At 47.6% G+C, this 21,885-nt stretch overlaps 2 protein-coding genes across 2 annotated transcripts; one reads left to right on the top strand and one right to left on the bottom strand.

The window, feature by feature from the left end:
• Positions 1-6,843, bottom strand: CRYZ (crystallin zeta). Its single transcript, XM_054384272.1, has 9 exons — positions 6,812-6,843; positions 5,895-6,019; positions 4,865-5,017; positions 3,339-3,502; positions 2,551-2,602; positions 1,218-1,367; positions 730-831; positions 546-641; positions 1-291 (listed from the first exon to the last, which is right to left on the bottom strand). The coding sequence occupies exons 2-9, from the start codon at positions 6,003-6,005 to the stop codon at positions 130-132; spliced, it is 990 nt and encodes a 329-aa protein (XP_054240247.1). The 5' UTR covers positions 6,006-6,019; positions 6,812-6,843; the 3' UTR covers positions 1-129.
• Positions 6,844-7,005: 162 nt separating this feature from the next.
• TYW3 (tRNA-yW synthesizing protein 3 homolog) lies at positions 7,006-13,644 on the top strand. Its single transcript, XM_054384555.1, has 6 exons — positions 7,006-7,137; positions 7,682-7,762; positions 11,159-11,257; positions 12,065-12,136; positions 12,406-12,539; positions 13,425-13,644. Exons 1-6 carry the CDS (start codon positions 7,006-7,008, stop codon positions 13,642-13,644), a joined length of 738 nt encoding a protein of 245 aa, XP_054240530.1.
• Positions 13,645-21,885: the final 8,241 nt, after the last annotated feature.

Genomic DNA, 21,885 nt, shown 5'->3' with positions numbered 1-21,885 from the left:
TTAATTAACCTAAGGTGGCCTTTGCTGTCACTGTCAAACCTGATCAAAGTGTGCTTGGTGAGACACATTCAACGACTCGTGCAAGCAAAGGTGCAGCCAGAGCAGCTAGAAAACAGATGGGAAAGGACTTCATGGAACCAGCACCATCTTTCCTCGAGCACCACTGCAGTGAATGATGTCTTCATGAGCCTTCACCACCTTCTCCAGGGGATATTCAGAGCCCACAACTGGTTTCAGCCAGCCAGCCTCTATGCCATCAAAGACTGCTGTTGCACACTCACGCCTCTCCTCCTGCGTGCAATCAAGGCAGCATTTACCACACTGTAGAGCAGCATTGGCTGTTTGTGCAAGTCTTAAACCAAATTTCACAGCCCAAAAACATTTTATTGTGTTCTGAGTTTAAGTCAAAACATATAGGAGTGAAAAAACTATTTACTTACAGTGAAATGCTGCAGCCATCCCTACAACTGACTCTAACAGGAAACAGAGAGGCTTTGGCATCCCAACAAAACATTCTTTACAATAAACATTGTAAAGCTTCTTACCTCAGTTGCAAGAAACAGACTAACTCCAATGATGCTGCTCTCTTTGCTCATGGTGTCCCTCGGATTGATCTCAATAGGACCTCTGCAGCCCACAACCTGTTACAAAGGAGTTCAGAGAGAAGCTCTAACTGCTGACTTGAGTCAGTAAATACACAAAGTGAAGTCAGTGACAGAAAGTGCTCACCATCACCCTTCCTCCACAGGACAGCAGCTGCAAGTCAGTAGCCAGGTTGATGTTAGAGAGCATTTCTATTATTATATTAACTCCTTCCACCCCTGTGTATTCCTGCAGAGGACACAACAGGCTGTAAAATCACCCCAGTTCGTGCTTGGGTACCACTCTTCATTTCATATGCTACAGATAATGGACATTTTACAGCCTAAGTTTGCAATGCAGCCTTTGGGCTAAGGCTGACAGCTAATCAGTTTAATTTTAGCAGACTTTGATATGCTGAATGATGACATCTTGCTGGGATGCACGAGCTTCTAAATCACAGAGGCCACTGCCTGTGCAGAAGGCTCAACTTCTCCAGCCTGGAAAAGCTTTTCCTTGTGTGAAAATGAAAAAGGTAGGACATTATTGCTCCTGCATAAATCTGCTCTAAAACACTTCTACAAACAACTGGTCTGTTAGCAAGAAAAACACTTCACCTAGCCCTGCTACATGCTTACCTTGATTTTACTGAGGTAATTAGCTTCCCTGTGGTTAAATGCTTGGTGGGCACCGTTTCTCAGAACTGTGTTCATGCCTTCTTCAGTTCCTGCTGTACCCAAAACCTTTAAACCACAGGCTCTGGCAATCTGACAGGCTGCTATTCCCACCTGAGGGGAAGGAAAAAAGAAAAATAAAAACCAAAAATCACAGCCAAAATAAAAGAAAAAAGTCCTCTTTTTTTCCTCTGACTTTCTCAGCGTTTTAAATTGAAAATATTCTACTAGCAACTTGAGAATTCTCCACTTAAAAGGCTGGCCTGGTAACAATTCTTTTTAGCCACAGTAAGTAGCTGGGGTCTTAAAAATGGCCAAACAGCCTCTAAAAAAAGGGACCTCCAAGGTCATCTAGTCCAACACTACATCTAGTTTAAGAAAAAACCCAAAGAGGCTATGATGCTGTCATTTTGCTGTCACAGAATGAGATCTCAACTGCTGCTCACACCAGGCTGTCATAATCACCTTCTAATTAAGGAAACTTTGCCCATTTATAGCAGCTGTTTGGTGCATCAGCAGAAGCTGAGTGACAAGGTGCAGGGTACAGAGGACTCCAGAAGCAGTCTTCCACTTCTGTTGAAGTCCAGAAGAAAATGTTTCCCTATGGGAACAGTCAGACCTTGAAATCATCTCCCAAGGGAAATGGTGGATTCTCCTACACTGGGCAGACTCAGCTTGACAGAGTGCTGGACCATCTCATTCCAACCACACTATCACCCAGAAAGGTTGGACCAGATGGTCTGTGGGGTCCCTTCCAACCTGGCATTCTAGGGTTCTGTGAGGATAAATTAAACTAGGAGGTGGTGTGAAACAGATCTGAGGTTAGCTGGTCCTGTGAAAGCAAAGAAAACCCTATGTTCAGTTTCACACAGCATGCAGGAAAGAACTGGTACATTCCAGTATGTCTCCTTGTGCTAAGAGGGAAGAACATCTCAGAAATGCACCAGTGATCACTGCTCCAAGAACTGAGAACAACCTGCACACATTTTAAAGTCACAGCTTTTCACCATTGGTCTTGCCTCAGGAGACTGGTTATAAAGCTTCTGGAATAACCTCTGACTGCAGCCAGGTAGGTTTTCTGATGTGAACCTCACTGCTCAGTGCCTTATACAACCACTTGTTGCAGTTCCAGAGTTATGTGCAATTAACTGGCTTTGCTCTAAGGAAAGCAACCTCAGCTGTCTAAAATAAAAACCTATTGCTGTGAACCCACGAATTGATATTAACCATGAGCCCTATTGCAGATGCCAGGAGAGAAAGCAGCATTTCTGACAGCTTTCCCTCTGGCAGTACTTACTCCTCCACTGGCACCATGCACCAGCACGCTCTCCCCTGCCCTGGCACGCCCTCTGCATGGAGAACAGAAAACACACTGGCATTAATTAAGCACCAGACTGCAAATCCTGACATCAAATCTCATCTGTCACAGAGCAGTTCCAATGTATGTTATGGCTAACCAGGTATAATCAGCCTCCTTGGAGGCAAAATGAACTGTAGCACTTCAAAATTTCAGCACTATGCAATTATGTCAACATGTAGCAGACTGCTACTGAGCCTCAGTTCCAGGTCTTCACTTGTCACAAATCCCAACACAAACCCCACTGGTTTCAGTCACTTCTTCTACCAAACTAAGCCAGCTCCCCAGTGCTAAGCTCTCACCCAGCCTAACATTCACTGTTATGTTGTACCTGGAGTCTCTCTGGCAAGAGAAGGCTGGTGAAGGGGAGAGGTGGGTCTGCTCTGCACCACATTGGCTGTTTAATTCAGAAATTAATTACTGCTTCTCTTCCCTAGCTAAAAGACCAGTGAGTACTGAAAGAGAGTTACATGCTTTCTTACATGTACTTACCAAAGAAGCCTCTCCAGGTCTGTTCACTTAAGAAGAAATAAATAACAGAAAAACACAGGCAGTGACTTCTAGGTAGCAATTATCTGACAAGTCCATCAGCACAGCAAATGGGTTTTAAACATCTCCCACTCACTGATCTGCCAACCACCACCACCTTTTTACAGAACAGAACCATGGGCTTCAGTATCTCAAATACTGAAAAGCAAAAACTCACAAACTTAGATGTGGGCCCTTACTTTTGGCAAAGAGCCCGATAGGCAGTGAAGTAGGGAATTGCAATGGCTGCTCCCTGCTTCCAGTCCAGTTTGTCTGGCAAAGGGAAGACTCTGTCAGCTGCAGCAACTGCATACTCTGCATATCCTCCAGAGATCGTATCCGTGGTAAAAACCTTGTCACCTTTCTGGAAAGCAGGGAGAGAAAGAGACAAATTCATCATCTGCCTTATTTGTTTCTTTATGTACAAGGAGAAGCAGCTCACAGGAGCTTGGGCTATTTCTAGCAGCTCTCCTATGAAAAATAACCAGTTCTATTTGTCACAGAGGAGATTTTTCTAAATGCTAATGTATACAATCAGTGCAGCACAAGCCACACCAGGAGTGTCATAATTATAACCCCTGAGCTGCAGCCTAACACACAAACCTACTGCCTCATTAATATTCACCTTCCTGAACCTGAGCACTGAAGAATTCCATCCACTGATTCCAAGTGCAAAACCTGAAAAGCTTTTACAAACACACACACACAGAAAAAGAAAAAAAAACATTCCTCGATGTTTGGGTTTTTCTAAAACATGAACAAAAGATACACTCTTAATAGACCCTAAGACAACTAGAGTATGACCCTAAGGCAGCTAGAGTATGACCCAATGTGCAGAGGGCTGTGTCTCAAGCACTATGAGTGTGCAAATGCAGGAGCTACTCAGAGCTTTCAGAGTGTCTCTCCTGCATGTACCAAGCTCATCAACTCTCTGTCTCTCTCCTCCAAGCAAAGAGCATCACAATTGCTATCAGGAACAAAAAGCACACAGAACAGACAGGGCAAACTACTGATAAGAAAATATGAATAAACATGATTCTTCTCTCCAGATAAGCAAATCTCTCATTTCTCCTGCAACAGATACAGAAATTCCAAGTCAGGAAACCTCGACACAATTTTAACTACTGTTTTGATCCCTGAGACCATCAGTCTAGTGATTTGAAAGCAAGAACAGACTTTAAAACTAAATAGATTTCACTGCTATCTTTTGGCAAACTGACAACTGCCTTCTCCTGGCCAAGACTTTCTCTCTGAGAATCATAGAATTGTTCAGGTTGGAAAAGACCTCTAAAATCACTGGGTCCAATCTTCAACCTAAGACCTCCATGGCCACTAAACCATGTCCCAGAGTGCCATGGCCACATGCTTCTTGAACGCCTCCAGGGACCGTGATGGAGAACATCTAAGTGAAATGACTAGACTGGAGTAATAAAGTATTTTAACAGTTTTAATGACAAATATGTGATTTATGGTGCTTTCTAAAGCTATTTCCATTTCCAAACAAACCTTTCATTGCTCAGTCCTGCAAGAAACCATCACCTCAGACCAGGAAGCACCCCACATCAAACACTTCTGCAACGCCACAAGAGCAGTTCTGCAGCACAACTTTTCTACACCCAGCATCACTGCTCTGAGCAGAGGAAATGCAGTGCCTCTCCCCAGGAGCAGCAGTCACACCATGGGGACCCAACAAACCATAATGAAGTAAATCCCAAAGAATAGATACCTTGAAGGCTGTGACATGCTCCCCAACACTCTCTATGACACCAGCCACATCTGTGCCAGGGGTGTAGGGCAAAGCCGGCTTGCGAGCGTAGGTTCCAGAACGAATGTAGGTCTCGACAGGATTCACCCCACAGGCATGGACTTTAATTAGCACCTGAAAGAAAAGATCACAGAATCCTAGCATGGCAGGGCTTGCAAGGGACCTCTGGAGATCATCCACTCCCACCCCCCTGCTAAAGCAGGGGCATTCACAGCAGCTAGCCTAGGATCACAATGGCCAGCTGGGTTTGGAATCTCTCCAGAGGAGGGCACTTCACAGCTTCTCTAGGCAGCCTGCTCCAGGCCTCTAGCACCCTCACAGCAAAGAAGTTTTTCCCCATCTTCAGATGGAACTTCCTGTGTTCCAGTTTATACCCATTGCCCCTTGTCCTATCACAGGGCACCACTGAAAAGGGACTGGCCCCATCTTCTTGACACCCACTGTTAAGGTATTGGCAGACATTGATCAGATCGATCCCCTCTCAGCCTTCTCTTCTCCAGACTAAACAGCCCCACACCTCTCAGTCTTTCCTCAACACACAGATGTCCCTCAGCATCCTCATACCCTCCACTGGACTCTCTCCAGTAGTTCTCTGTCCCTCTTGAACTGGGGAGCCCAAAACCGGACACAATACTCCAGATGAGGCTTCATTAGTGCAGAGGAGAGGGGCAGAAGAATCTCCCTCGACAGCTTAGGATGCCTCTTGAGCGGTAGTGATAAAGATTTAGCACTTGAATTCTCAGAGCAGTATCATGGCATTTTAACTGGATTCTTACACAGAGACAGCAAAAATGCAGTCTTGACCTGAAGCCGTTCTCAGGAGCTCCTTTACTGTGGCCCTATCACATTTGTTCAACTCAGGATGTAGGAATGCACTGACCATGAACTACACCTTCGAGAAGGAGCTTTTTGTTCTGCACTCCTCTCCCTGCTCTGATTGCCCCTGGTGTTGGTCAGTACCCTCAGTTCAGCTCACAGAACTCACACATACCTGGTGTTCCTCTGGACTGGGGATCAGGACATCTGACTGGAGTTTCAGTACCTCAGGGCCTCCAAACTCAAAGACCCTGACAGCTCTCATCACATTTCTGGTGGCTGCCATCGGGACCAGAGTGTCTGGGGGGACAACACAATGTTTATGTCGCCTTCCTATTTTGTACCTTCACAATAACGAAATAACTGCCTGGCAAGCAACTGATTAAATGGAGCCTCGCTCCCCAGGTACACTTTGGGGGGTTGGGAATTTTTTCCAGAGTCACACAAAAGGCATAAACTAGGCCAAGCATTCGCATCACCTTAGGGGTGTTAAGAGACTCATACGCTAATCATTTACCCGTGGGGATGTTCCTCAGGCAGCTCCCGAGAGCACCGGGACCTGCTGTTGGCGGTGAACGCTGCTCTGGGGAGAAACAGCGGCTCCGAGCGGCTCCGCCGCCGGGCGCTGCGGAAGCGGAATAGGGGCACGGTCAAGGGAGAGCAGCCCGACCTGGCTCCTGGGAGGCTCACCGCAAAGGTCGGAACGAAACGTGGCCGCAGGGCGGCGCCGCCGGGAACACAGAGCGGCAAGAACCGGGCCCAGAAGCAGCACACCGCGGCCGCCGTCCCCGGAGTTGCGCCGAGAAGGCCGCGGCCCGGGCACGTCCCTTGGGTCACGGCCCACCCCTTGTCGCCAGACCTCGCCCCCCGGACACCTCCCTCCGCGCCAGTCCCGGCCCCACCGGCCGCCGCTGCCTCCGAAGAGCCCAGGGGCTCGCACCGGCCGTGCCAGCCTGTAGTAGGGCGGCCCTGTCCGTCCCAGCCTGCAGAGCCCGGCCCTGCGTACCGGGGACCGCCGCCAGCCCCGTCACGCTGCCCGGGGCAGAGCCGAGTGCCGGTGGCCAGCGGAACGCCATGGCGCCCACCGCTTACCTGCCGCGGCGGCGGAGAGGGGCCCAGCCTGAGTGGCGGCGGAAGGCGAGCGGGGGCGATGGCAGCCGGGGGGCGGTGACGGTCTCCCCGACACCCCGCCCTTGGGTTGCGCTCGGGGAGGTGTGGCCCTGGCGGCCGCCGTTGGGTGGGCGCGGTGGCCGCTGTAGAGCCGGGGCCGGTCTGATTCCCCCTCAATGGCGTCCTTCCAGCAGCAGAAGGCGCAGCGGCTGGCGCGGGCGGACGAAGGTGCCGCCGCTGTCGTGCAACTGCTGAACGGGAGGGCCCCGTTCTGCACCACCAGCTCCTGCTCGGGCCGCCTCGTCCTGGTGCAAGGCAGCGCCGCGCTGAGTCCTGGGCAGTCCCGCCGCTGTAGCGGTACTCTAGAGGACCACTTTTGAAGCCTTGGTTGTGGAGGCCCTTCTAGCTGGCCGAGCCGAGCCGGCGATGCCTGTCTCGGCGAGGGAGACCCGCGGCTTTTCCCGTGTCGGTGCAGCGTGGATCTCGGGCTCTGGCTCCGCTCGCCGGCGGTGGGATTAGTGCCCGCGCCCTGACAGCTCCGGGAGACCGCAGAGCGATCCCGGTAGAAGGCCGCCAGGACCGACGGCAGCACCCGGTGTCTCCGTGCCAGGTTTCAGGGGCAGGGACATCAAGATTTGCAGTGCCGGACCCCGGCCTGACAGCTTTGTCTGACACATAAACACAGACAAGTCCCTTTAAAACCACTCGGATGTAAAAATATTTCTGTGCACTAACAAAACGTGTTGTGTTGAAAGCGATGCTATTTATGTTGAGGCACCAGTTTTTACACAAGCACAAGCTGGAGCATCCCCTACCTGTCTCAGGAGTTTAACGGTTTCTCTTGCTTGCTAGGACACAGACAGCTGTGAGATCCAGAAGAAAGACTGCAGGTGGCTCATGGTGACACATGAAACGTGTGCCAAAGACGCCGTGGTAAGAGGACAATCTGATACAGCTTTGATTTCTACTGAATGCAGTGTTGCCAATGGCATGGAGAACATGGCATGGAAAATACAAAGAAGTGTGTGTAGAGTTTTTTTATCCCTGTTACTGAGGTGAATTGACAGGTCAGTTTCAAAATCAACTTTTCTCTAGGTGTTCTACTTAGTAAATTCTTAAGACCTGTTTTGAGGAGAATACTTAGAAGCTAAGGACAAATTTCCTGTAAATGCAGCTAATGTGAAATTCAAATAATACCTTTCTCCGTGCCACAACAGCTCAACAAGAAGTTTCTATAGCAGAAAATCTGTCTTTCAGAAAACCATTTCTGAAGATGTAAAATAGAGTGATTCTTATTTTTTAGAGCCCTTTCCTTACTCAGAATTAGTGGAACTCATGCTTCTCTGTCTCCTTCCTTCCCTGAAAGGTTGCTGTTAGTGTAGCAGTACTATTCATTTCTGCAGCTCTGTATCTGTTCAGCTGGAGTGTGACATGAGTGCAGTGACACCTCTGTCAGAACTGGGTCAGTTTGTGTGCACCCCATTAACTGTCCTGTAAGCTGTGGTCCTTCTTGCTGTGTCGTTTTGGTCAGCAATTGCAGAAGCAGCCAAAACGAATTCCTTTGTTTCCCTTAAATATGGATGTGTTCATTTGATGTGTCGTGTCTCCTTCAACACAGTTAAAACTGAACAGTTAAAGCTGTCTCAAGTTACAAAAACTGCCTTGAATTTAAACCTGTCTTGAGCCCAGCTTGCTCTGGGAACAGCCTTGCATTTACAGACATCTGAAACTAGTGCAGCTGTGAATCTCTTATGCTGCCTTTTTAATTCAGTGTTCTAACATCTCCTGAAATTGAGAGATACATTTATACTGGGGTGGGGTTTTTAATGCCTTCAAAGCAGTCTGCTCTCTGCATCCATCTCTTTTCTTTGCCCAAAAGAGAAGCAGTTACGAGGTCAAAGCTCTGTTGCTCAAGTCACAGCTCCCTTCACCATATCCATACATTCTCGCCTGGCACAAAAAAATCTCCCCCCAAATACCTTTGTCAGTAGTTCAAAGCAGAGCAGATCTCCACCAGCCAGCTTCAGGCTGAGTAAGATGCAGTGGGTTCTTGCTGACTCTCACAAGAGGAAATACTCTTGATTTCTCCTCTTCCCTTTAGCAGGTAGATAGGATTTTTCTTCTTTTCAATGCACAAATTGCAAGTGGAATAAAAAAAGTCTTTGATTAATTTTTAAACTGTGATGTATGATAAAGCTTTGTTAGTTCAGTATTTAGGAAGTGAGAATGGAAGTCAATCTCATGTGTTGTGCTTTCAGGTCATTTGATTTCACCATGTGTGTTAAACTCAACAATCTGAACATGGGGTATTTGTGCTGGGATTTAATTTTAGTCCTTTAGCCTCTCAGTGCTTAGAGGAAAAGCATTGTGTAGTACAAGGTTATTGAGGTGACAAATCACACACTAGTGTAAAACTGAAGAGGAGTACTTGTTCCTTGACATGCTCTCCGTGTGAACCATGACCACCTAAAGCTGTGGGGTTTGGGTTGTAGGCACACCAGAATGCAGCCAGTTGCTATGTAAGATGTGCATGGTCAGAGTATTCACTCCTGCCAAGACCTCTGCATGCCTGGCTTTGTCCATGTGTCACGAGTTGAGGGATTTTCATGTATGAAAGCTTTTTTATCTATCACCAGTGGGCACTTTCTGTCACTGCATGACAGCCAATAGACTTTGCCCCTTCCGAGATGAGGGTCCCAATCCTGATCTCAGTGGGTGTTTCCCATTAGCTGCTCTGGGAGCAAATCAGTGCCTCAGAATCACAGAATCATTTATGCTGGACAAGACCTTTCAGATCATGGAGTTCAACCATTAACCCAGCACCACCAAATCCACTGCTCAACCATGCTAAACTTGATAGAAAATTGCTTCCAATATTTCCCTATTAAATTGAGTTTGCAGGAAATTTAGATGCAGTAAGATTATAACAACCTTTGGTGAAAATATTTAGTTCCATTAAAAAGCTGTTTTGTGACAGAGGTATGGGGGCAGCTCTAAGGCAGTGCTGACACATACAGAGATTGTTTCTTGTTACCTTCAGCACAGCTGTGTTTACTTATTTTTTAAAACCTGGAGCACAGATGACACACTTCACTGTTCAGAAAGAGCTGCTTTCAGCTTAAAACAGGAGCAGTTATGAAGGAGATGCTGTATAACTACATTTAAATACTCCCCAGTGCAGGAAGGAGAAGGCATTGCTTCAGCAGCTTCTTTTTATGCTGTTGTCTCTTTAAAAATCATATGGATCTGATTCTTTCCTGAAGATTCTTACTGAATATTGCCATTTCACAAGGAAGATGAGAAGGGCTCAACCGAACAGCAGAGTGTGGGAAAACAGCTGAAACGTCCCAAGTTAACACAGCAAATTTCTTAGTGCTGTGAATTAAACCAGTGAAGGCAAACAAGAAGATGGAGCAGGGGGCAAATAGTGTTGAGAGTTATATGATCATACAATGAAATAAGTGATAGAACTGCCTCAAAGCACCCTCTCTGAACAGAGAAAAGTCATCTCAGCCCTTTGCATAAAGCTTGCAAAGACAAGCAGAAGAACTGCAATACCCAGGAGAGATGGCTGGAGTGAAGCTTTTTTCCACACTCTGAATCCAAAAAATCACCACTAGCAATCTCAGTCTTTTAGTCTGAAAGTAGCTTCTTGAATTTGGTAATTATCAAGTTAATTAATTTTTATTCTACTTGTCTTGTGGGTTTATATGCATCTAATTTCACCCTCTGAAATTCTTATCTCTATAACTCTTACACAGTTTTCTATACATTAATATTATTTAAACTAGAATTGTTTAAACTAAGATTAAAATGTGATCAAGTATGTTAGGCCATGAATTAAATCTGCTGAACCCCAGAAAGTCTTCTGAAATTGAAGTATATACTTCAGAAACTAAATGGCTTTGATTTTAAAGAAGAGTTTAAAACAAAAATACCAAAAAACTAAAAAAACCCTGCTCAGGTTCCCCTGATTACACTGACCCAGCTCTCTTCCTATGCTGCAGTGACTGTACTGATTCCTTTGAAGGTACAAAGAAGTAAACAGGGAAGCTCACTTTTTCAAGGTGTTGAAGTCCATCTTGTGATGGATTTCTATCAGACCTCATCAGCACTGCAAATGGAATCATGGAAAGCTGTGGAATTTCTGTATGCTGTGAGCAATGAAAAATCAAAAGCAGATGAACAGACCTGACTGCTTGGAACTCATTTTGCTGCATGTCTGGTGCTTGTTTCACACACTCACTAGCTGTTCTTTTCTGGATTTTTTTTTTTAGTAATTCTACCCCCTTTGCAGCACTGATTTAAATATTTTGGTGTGTTTTCCAGCTGGCAGCTCTAGAGAAGTCCACTGGTGATGTCGTCCTCAAGTTTGAACCGTTTGTTCTTCACGTGCTGTGTCAAGAGCTAGAGGACGCCCAGCTCCTGGTAACATGGCATCAAGTAACAGGGTTCCATTGTGGTTCTGTTATGCTCCTTGCTGGAAAAATGCAAATGCTGGTTCCTGAGAAAGCTTTAGCACTTCAGAATGGTCCCAGGTGTGCTGTGTGTTTAATAGCTAGGGTAGTTAAGTAAGCTGATGGAGAAAACACTGCTGTAGACTTACAGAGGCTTTGCTGTGCTGTTCAGAATGACTCACCTACAACTTGATGTTCAAGCTGAAGCAGGCTGCCAGCTACAAATTTTCCCCAGTGAGCCTGGGTTGCTGTTGCTGCCTGAAGTGATGACTTTCAGACATCATTTTGCCACCAGCCATGCCATTTGGCCCCAGTGTTTCAGCCAACTGAGGACTACCTCTGCTTCTCCAGAATGTCCCTAGAGGGTGATGCCTGATGGGTTTGTTCTTCGTTAAGATGGGAGAGAGCTGATCAGCCTCTTTCATAGCTCTGCTGCACCTTTAGCTCTAACAGTGCCACACCCACTGGGCAGCAGCTGCAAAGATGGTACCAGCTCTTCAAGATGAGATGGTGCAGTGCCCAGAGAGACCTGAACATCCCCTCAGCACTGGTGGACCAAGACTGACTGTGGCTCACTGAAAGCTAACCCCAATTTCTGATACTACCTGGGTTTGATCTTGACGACATTTTAATGTGGCTGTTACTGCAATATTCTGGGGAGATGGGTTTGAATTTTTTTACACAGCTGGGTTTATAAACTGCATCACATCCAACCCATGACTGTTCCTATTTGTGGAACTGTCCAAGAGCTGTTTTAAGGCCTTTCCTTTTTCTGCAGCACTCAGTGGCGATCAATTCTGGGTTCAGGAACTCTGGCATTACAGTTGGCAGAGGAGGAAAAGTTATGATGGTAAGGACTTTGCTGCTTACCTGTAAGGAATGTAACAAAGCAATGTTGCTGCTGTTAACCTTGATTGGTTTTTTTTTGTGAGCTGAACTGAACTGTAAAGTGACTGACAGCAAAGAGAGCTTTTTCTGCTGTAGTTGACAGCAACCCAGCCAACTGTTGTGTAGATAAATATGGGGTTTCTGTAATAAACTCTCCCTATCATTTAAATCACCTTTATAAAGCAAACTCCACTTCATTCTAGCTAAAGCCTTCTTCTGGGTGTGTTTTAGGCTGTCCAGAGCACTCATTGCTTAGAAGTTCCACTGACCCACAAGGGGAAATTGATGGTCTCTGAAGAATACATTGAATTTCTGGTGCACATAGCTAATGGGAAGATGGAAGAAAACACAAGGAGGATTGACAGGTCTGTAAGAGTACAGCAGCCCAATTCATGACATCTAAATTCAAAACTCAGGTTATAGGGAAAAAAAAGGGGGGGAACCAAGCAATCAACCAAAAAAAAAATATCAGACAGCCTCCTCCCAAAGTCTAAAATACAAATCCAATTATTTTTTGACTTCTGAAGACTACAAACTGTTTAATCAAAACCCTACAAGGAACAAGAGTTTGCAAACTTTGACACTGAGTGGCGCTTTGGACTTGATGATCTTGGAGGTCTCTTCCAACCTGGTTGATTCTGTGATTGAGTTTCTGTTTCCAATGATAACGGTACTTGTTATTCTAAGCACAGTAACCATCTCAGGAGTGTTCAGATCCAGTGCACATTTAAACCCAGTAAATGTTTTGTATAGCTCCCAAAACTATTGGTTCATGAAAGTGGTGGAAGGTTACACACACGTGGGGTCTTTACTTGTGCCTCCATGTGAGGAGAACAGAATAGGCAGAGGAGCCAAAGAGCAGAAAGATCAAAAGGATGCTGCAGACACACCAACAAGATTAATTCTTTTTATATATCTATTAAACATCTTGTTAAAAGTAGCTGCTCCTAGTAGCAGTCCATCTGATCATAATGCTTTTGTTCATCAGACCTTGTCTTAAATGGCCTGAGAGCACATCACTGACTGATTTCTGACGTGCAGATGTAGAGAGAGCTGGCATGGTGTGCATAAGGACACCTGCTGACATTGCTCATTTTCCTTCCAGTATTGGCTAGAAATTTCATTGCTAGTAACAATTTTCCTCTCTTACCATGTTTCCATTGCACTGCAGAAGCTTTAGTTTCTCGGAGCAGTTTTTCAGGGCTTAGCAAACCTATAAAAATAACAGCTACACAGTTGTTTGTTTCTAGGTTCTACAAAGGCTTAGTATTCGCTTTGGAAACAGGCACCAGTGTCAGCAGCTCTGCTGAAGGGAAGAAGAAGAGTCACTCCATCTACCTTCACAGGAGGAAGAGGAGGACTGCCCCAGAACAGGATGTCCACACACCTCCAGAGGACCACAGCGAGGACTTGAGGCCTGAGGAGGACACAGAAAGCAGTCTTGATATTTTTGCTGAAATCCTGACATAGACTAAGACACCTGAATGCAGTGGTAACTGCAGTGCTCTTTGTAAGATACACAAATGCTGCTCTGTTCTAGAGACCAGCACTCTCAGGGGCATCTACCAGAAAAAGGGGAATTAAACACAGCTGTGAACAGGTTTAGCACCAGAAGCACAGAGAACAAAGCCTTAGAATGTGTGAGGGTTTTTAAACAGCACTATTGAATTTGTTGTCTTGTACTCTGCCAGTTACCACAGCAATACCTGGTTTGGCACAGCCTTTGGCCACATTCCCTGTGGAAGTGTCACTTCCAGCACTGGGTTTAACCCTTCTGATTTTTGCTGGAAGGGCTCTTACTCCTGAGGACTTTTAATCCCTGCAAAGCAGCGTGCACCACTCCAGATGTCCCTCAGAAAACACAAAGCCATACATTGGTCACCTGAGAGTTTGGAGGTTGGAATGGAAAAGCAGCTCTCTGCTGGCTTCAGCTGGGGGCCTCCAGGACCCTTCCAGCCTGTACCAGGCAGCAGCACTGGTGCTGTTCTCCTGCACCTCACTGCTCCTGGCTCCAGTCCCACTGTGCTCAGTGTTCTGCTTCCCCCAGCCAGCATCCATTCAGTGTTGCTCAGCCAGCTCTGGTCTGATGGTTCCTTAGCTCACTCACACATTGTTCTGTATGGGACCCAGCCTTGGTCCCAGCAGTGGGGCAGAAAGTCAACCCCAGTGTACAGTAAGGGGTTTCCTCACCAGCCTGTGAACCACTGACATGCAATAAATGTTAAAACATAAACCTGCAGCAATTGTGCACCCCTGTGTCGTGCCACTGGAACAGTCACTCTGTGCTTGTAGTGGATTTGTCAGGAAAATGCTGAGTTTGTAAACCTCAGTGATGATGAATTCTGTGCCCTTGCTGATGGCCAACACTGCCAGGCAAGGCTGGAGTTTCGAAATGGCTTCTTTGGTACCAGAGCCACCAGTTCAGACAGGTCATTGTTTCCATTACATAAGCATCTCTCTTGGGAATGTTTTCATTCCACTGTAAAAATCTGACATGCAAAGAGGTAACCAAAGGGAAAAGCGAGTGGGGGCTTAAATGAATTCTGAAGGACCCGTTGGGCCTGTTTCCAGGAGCAGATGTGCCAAGACAAACAAACCTGAGCCTTTGGTGTGCCCTGTTTGTCTTACTGGCCTACAGCCAGGACAGTTTGGTGTGCTTGTTGTCACCCTACTGCTGGTGGCTTGAGAGACCTCAGCACCTGGCTGGGGCATGAGAAGGTGAGAGGCCAACATGCTTGCATGCTTGTAAGAAGATCATGGCCATGTCAGGTGCAGTGCTGGGTGGTTGATGGTGTCCTTAGCTGTGGGCTGAAGGCACGAACTGAGACAACAAAAGCAAGGTTTCCCTACTTCTGGAGGGAGCAAGGCAATGGTGACAAATTCTGAAGATAAAGGATCATCAGTTTGGGAGGTGACCAAGTACCACAAGAAACCTTCAAAAATCATACTCTGTACAACGCCCTCCTGTGTATTTGTGGGGACTAACCCTTGGTGAAATCTAACTGAACGTGGAGAGATCACTTCTGATGCTGAGGAGCTGCTGGCCAGAGGGTGGGCAGCAAGCATCTGTCACCCAGCAGGACTGAAGCATGTGGTATGGACATTGTGAGGCCACCACAGCCCATGCAGCAGCAGGTGGGGACAGCTGAGGGTGTCTTAACAGGCCATGGCTTCTGCCATGTGTTACTGAGCAGCACTGGGGCAGGAGCTTGTGTCAGGTCTTGGCAGGAACAATTTCTCGCAGACCTTTCCACCAGCTGGCTGCCCGTTTACCCCTTCCTGCCTGGGGGGTTCCTACCATCCCACAGGTTCCCCTCACCTCCTGTGTGCAGAAGGGTGCCTTTAAAATGGTGCCTTTAAAAGAGTGTAGAGGTTAGATTTCAGAGTTCATTCAGAACCATCTGAACATTGCATTTAAAACAGTCCTACAAAGTCTGACTCTGGTCTGTTGGAAAGCCACAGAGTGGCTTGATGTTGACTGTGAGCAGTCTCCACATGCTTTGCAGTGCCATGGATCTTCCACCACATGTGGGAAGAGAAAATTCAGCACTTGCAAAGCAGAGCTGCAAAAGAAACCACATCAGACTTCAACCCCAGCCCAAAGACTTCAAGAGACAAAAGAAGCTGGCTTCAGAACACAGAGGAGGTCAACCTCCAGCTGCAGGTGCACCTGCCTGAGATGGCAGAGGGATCACAGAGACTACTTTGAGTATAAACCAGGACTTTGGTCTGCTTTCAGGGGGCAGAGCTGTGGGGCAATGTGTTGGGAGGAAAGGGTATTGAATACAGCTGCTTCATTCTCTTTTACCTTTTTGTTCCTTTTTTGAAGTGCAGCCCAAGTACTATAATAATGGCCCAAACCTTGACAGTCTGCAACAGCATATTCAGGTTTTGCAGTCTTAGAAATACAGTTGATCAGAAACCACTGTGTGGTAAGACCTTGAGCTCCTCTTTTAAATGGTATCAAATGCAGAAAGATTTTGTGGGAGTCTTTGCCTAGGATAAGTGACTCTGACATTGGCCATCTTCTTCCTCCATACCTGGTAACTCCAACCACTCTGTGAGCCCTCATACAAAAACCAAAACAAGACCCTACAGCTAGAAAAATAAACAGTCCTGGGATTCTCAGAGGAAGATTAGGAGCTCATGTTACTTCAGTGCTCAAAATACCCAGCAGTTTTTACAAGCTTTTTCTTCATTTTTAACCCCCTGAAGGTTTCAGAGGGCAACACTGAGGTGGTGTCACCATCCTGCAGCCAAGCACCAGCCCCACACATCTCCACCCTGTCCACCACAGACCAAGGGACAGCCACACTTACCCCAGCCTTAGCCAAGTGCTCCTTCTGAAATGAATTTTGCCAAGTTTTGCTTCATTTTCATCTTCTCTAACTATTCCTGTTACACCCTCAGTGCAATATTCAGCTGCAGCCCACACGTAACCACAGCCAACAAGCAGCAGCCTTTGGAGAGGTGATTCTGGGGTTCATGGCAGAAGAGAAAAGTACTGATAAGCAACAAAATTCCTAAAATGGGCAAGTCTTTACAATTACTAAATGTGCTTAGACATTTAACTAACAGAAGGGTATTTTCAGCCAGTTAAAATGACAGTTTTCACTCACTGCACCTAGCTGTTCCTGGGAGGCAGCTGTATTCCTCCCCTCCAGTGACTGCCTGCCTTTTCTCACCCATAACGTTCAGCACCTGTGCCAGAAAACCACCTTCAGCATCAGCCCTCAGGCTGCAGCCAGAGCTTTGCCCAATTGTGCTCACCAGCAGCACCCAGCTGTCCCGCAGCATAGACCTGAGACTGCCATGGCTCACCAGGACAGCTCTACGGTGCAAACCACAGGAGTCACAAGGATTTGCCTGAAATCAGAGCTGCTTCCTCTGAAGTGCTTGGATCTGTTTGCAGGAACATAGTAGAGAGCGCAGGGGAAGCTTTCCAAAGGCAGCCAAACCTCTTGGCAGAACAGCTCTCAGCCAGCACTCCTGAGTGCTGTCCTTCAGTCCAGCACCCAGCAGGATCAAATTTAGCCTCCTTTTTTTGTAAGTAACTTTGTACTTATACACCAGGCACTGGAGCTGTAGAAGGACTTCGGTACTATTGATTGCTCAAAACGAACAATTAATTCCCAATCTCTTGTCAGTTTGTTTTTACTTAACATTGTATTAAGGAGAAGGTTTAATTTGTCACCTACCAACAGGTAAAGACAACACCACATGTTGTTGAGCATGTTTGAAATGAAATGCAATTTGAGGCTTTAAAAAAAATAGATAATGATATGCCTAGATTTTCTTAGCTACCCACTTAATTTCTTTACACAGAGAGAAAGTAAAGCCTGCCAGAATTGCTGCCTTCAACCTGCCAGCTCTGCTGTGACACAGGAGCCACCCACCCAGACAACAGCACCCAAATCCCACACAGAAGCTTTTCTCCTCTACTGGGTGCAGTTCACTTATGGTAACTGAGCAGATCAAATACTTTGGTCAATTTTATCCTGGGGAAGAAAAATAGGTCTTATTTTGTTTTCATTTTCTGCATGACCCTGTGAAAATATTTTTCCTCAAAACCAATTGTTTTTTTTTTGAACACTGCTGCTGCACTGGCACAGAGTGATACTGGATCCGGCAGAAGGTGACAATCCGAGCTCCGATGCAGACTTTCAGATGGTGAGAGGTGTCAGAAGCCCGAACTTATTTTTACCGGGTACCAGCAGTGGAGACGAGAGTCAGCGTTCGAATTTCCCCACCCAGTGCTATTCCAACCCAACTTTTCGGCATTTTTAACATCACATAGGAGCCCATCCCGCGCCAGGCCGGGGCGTTTTAGGGACTTCCTGGGTTCGTGCTAAATTCTGGAGCTGCTGGCTATGAACGGGCAAGGACCCGCACGCAGCCCGGCACCGGCAGGGCGGCATCGGGCTGTTGCCGGAGCCCTGCACCCGGCTGCTGCCGCGCCCGGGCTGCTGCTCGCTGTGCCCGGCGGGAGACCCTGTGGGGGATTCCGCCCCCCGGCCTGGCACCGAGCGGAGCCCGTTGGGAAGCGGAGCCGGGAGCCGAGCTCGATGCGTCCTCCGCAGCGGAACGGCCGCTGTCCCGGCTCATCTCTGCGGCGGCGGCGGGAGGAAACCGGCGGACCGATCCTGGCCCTTTCCTTCCACTCGCACCGGCTCCCATCCCGTCCCCGCTCGCTGCCCGGTCGCGGCCACCCGGAGCGCGGGGGATCGCTCCTTCCCGGTGGCCCGGGGGCGGGGTTTTTCCGGGTTGAGCCCCACCGGACTGAGCCTTCCCGGGGTCACCCGCGAGGGACGGCAGCCTCGCCAGAGACACCGGCGGCTGGAGCTTTCGTTATGCGATGTTACCGGCGTTAGAGACAGCGCAACGGCCCACGGGACACAGAGCGAACCTCTGGCAACGGGCGGAGCCGCGGGCGCTGTGCTGCGGATCCCTGAGACCCCAGCCTCCCCCGGGGGTTTCATCACTGGCACTGAAACTTCCGACGGGGCTCCCAGCACCCGTAACGCACTAACGCTACCTAACCCGACACGGGTTTTTCGTTTGGCACATCGCACGGAAACGGCTACGATTCTCCGGCTGGGTACCCACGGAAGGCTGGTGTCACTCTGTCCCCTCCAGGGTGGCACAGCCTGGACCCGCACCACGGTCACTCGCTGACGGGGAAAGGTCCTCGCGGCTGGCAGCGGCTGCCAGCGCCAGGAGACAGCTCAGGGCCCCCGAAAGCAGTGGCTCGGCTCCCCCGGCCCCGGCCCCAGCCCGCCGAGCCGGGCGCGCTCACACCTCCGAGCAGAACCACCTTCGTCTTTACGGGGAAAAGCCAGTTCTGGAGATCTGTGTCGCGCTGCCGCGCTCTGAACCATGTAACCTCCCGAAACAGTGACCGGCCGGGCTGGAAAAACCCTGTTACGGGAAACGACTCCGTATTCCCCGGGGTGCAAATGGTCCCACTGCCTCCTAAGCAGTTTTCCAGGCTGGAATCAGTCCTGTGTCCCTGCTAAACTGTCAGAACTGCTCTTTTTTAATCTGAAAATTTAAACATCTTTGCATGACATTGCTGTCAAAAATCAAGGAATATTTACTAGTGAATTTCCTCCAGAGTTTATCTATTAAAATTACTTAACTCCATCATTTTGCATCCCTCGGGAGCATATTTTAGACAGAATTTCCTTTGATTCCAGCGAGGCTGAGCCTGCATTTGTTTTGAAAGCACCTCACTTCAGAAACAGCACGGAGGAGAAATTCAAAGCCTGCAGGTTTCCATGAGGAGCTCTGTGCAGGATCTGCATGCTTTCCCTCCACCATCCCCATCTCAGAATGGCAGACAGGACCCACGGACATGCCACTTTTGGAAGCTATACTCAGTAACACCGTGGCTAACTTATGCAGGATCAGAATCTGGCCCCAAAAATGTGCAGTATTGCAAATGATCCATTTTCCCCCAGTTTATGATATGAAAGTTCTCGTTCAGGAATGTGCTCACAAACCCACAGCACTCGGGGGTGGTATTGAATTGACTCCCTTTAATAAAACACATTCCCAGTTGTTGTTTTGATGGAAGCATTACATTTTTTGTCCTGCCATAAGTAGCTCAGATTTCACTGGGTCATTGAAATTTTTTGAGTCAAGCTCTCTTCAAATCATGCTTAAAATACATCCCCCAAATAACTGTGCAACAGATACAGTCACAACTCCAACCAGAAAAAGGGACACGACGCTGAGCTGAAGCTCTCACTGCATTTATCTCCTAAGCCTGTGAACAACATTTTTCAGCCTCCAAAACACTGATCATAAAACATTTCATAAATGCACCACACTCATGCAGGGGAGCCATGGCCCCCTGTTCTGTCCTCCATTCACTAAAATAAGAGGTATTTTGATCAGAGATGCCTGCTATTATCAAACACTGCCAGGATTTCAGAAGGATGAGCTCACCCAGGTGAAGCTGCACACAGGTCCCACTCAGTTTTCTGCCCTGCCTCTCGTTTTAGAAGCTTTGTTACTTAGAACAGAGGCACAAGATACAGCCAGGGCAGCCCCTGGGTCCATGGCTGGAAGGCACATTGTCCAAATCCTCAAACTCAGTGTTTTCTCTCTGGAAAAAGCCAACATGAAAGTCACAACAAATTTTTAGGAGATGTTGGAATTAATATTTTCCTAAAGAACAAAATGCATGTGCCTGTTAGAAACAGGAAACAGGAAAACCAGTGCCACAGGAGCTGCAAAGAGCAATAGCTGTACTGAGGTACCAGGTGCATTCCCCACCAAGGGAATCCAGCATCTAAGTGCTGTCTCTCCTTACACTGCCCACAACAAGGCACTGACAGCAGGGTCAGGACAGGAAAGCTTCAGTTTCCACCAGGCTGGACAGCCCCTAACCACACAGGCTGTGCCAAGGTGTCTCCATTGCCAGGACAAGTGTACATGGGCAGCCCCTAGAGGGAGACCCCTTGCCACCTGTGCCCGTGAGTGCTCCCACAGTCCCTCACCCCTTCATTTGGGAAGTTTCTAAGGTAGAAGGTTTTCCACTGGGGCAGCTCAGGCAGGAGGTCATGTGGTGGCAATGACACCCCTGCTCAACATAGCCCCTGATCCTGGTGCCAGGCTGTGGGCACCACACACTAACAGAGTGAAAGAGCCATCTCAGCACGCTTTGTCTGCCTTCCCATGAACTCTGAGCACGTCAAATCCCTTCAAATGCAGCTTCATTCCAGGCTTTTCTTTCTGACATATCCTCACCCTGCATTACTTTTCCTTCTAGCATGACATCAGTGAGAATCCGTGTGGTGGACTTGGTAGAGCAGCAGCAGGGGGAAAAAGGGGGAAAAAAATATCTGACAAACAGCAACAGCCTCCCAACGCCCCTTTAAAATAATAACGATTTACCAAATGGTTGGGAAGTTGTTATAATTCCTCCTCCAAATTATTACTCGCCCTTTAGATTAGAAATGAGGCCAGGGTTAGCAATCAGCCATAAATGGTAGGATTTCTGAAGTAGAAGCACTTGTCTGATTGTGAAGTGGAGGCCATTATTGCCTTGATTGAGTCTTTTTTCTCTCTCCCCCCCCTCCTTTTTTTTTTTTTAAGCTTGCTTGATTTGTGGCTGAGAGCACACATTCACCACTGCACTTGGAGCAATCAGAGCCTTCCCTGCTCCTTTCTGCTCAGCGATTTAGGGTCCACTACTTTGGCACAGCTGCCACCTTTTAGCCTCCATCAAGCAGAGATATTTTTAAGTGAACTGCATTTCATGTTTATCTTTTATTCTTCCACCCCTTTCCTTCCTCACCTTTTTTTTTTCCCTCTGCTTTACTTCCTCCCCACCCCCCACCTTTTTTTTTTTTTTTTTTTTTTGGTGAAGGGGGATGAAAATATTATGTGAACTTTAATTCCAAGTATGAAGTTGGAAGCAGAGAGCTGAAGCTGGCTAGGGTGCCATCTGGACTCCACAGCACATAACAAATCTGCCGTTGCACAAGGAACAGGGATGAGGCGACTTGCTCAAAGGGCTGAAGTCAACTCAAAGCACTGAGTGTAGAGTTTTGTTTGTCTGAAAGCCAGATTCAAACCAAGGACTTGAATTTGTACCAGTTCTTTCCAGAAATTGTTTGTTCTGCTGGCATATCATACTTTGCCACTCCTCCCAAATGAGCTCTAGAGGGGAGCAGCACAGCAGAGGAGTCCTGGTGCAACAGA

This window comes from Indicator indicator, chromosome 10 (genome assembly GCF_027791375.1).
Source record: "Indicator indicator isolate 239-I01 chromosome 10, UM_Iind_1.1, whole genome shotgun sequence".
NCBI classification, from domain to species: domain Eukaryota; kingdom Metazoa; phylum Chordata; class Aves; order Piciformes; family Indicatoridae; genus Indicator; species Indicator indicator.
This window is presented reverse-complemented; position numbering and strand designations above follow the sequence as displayed.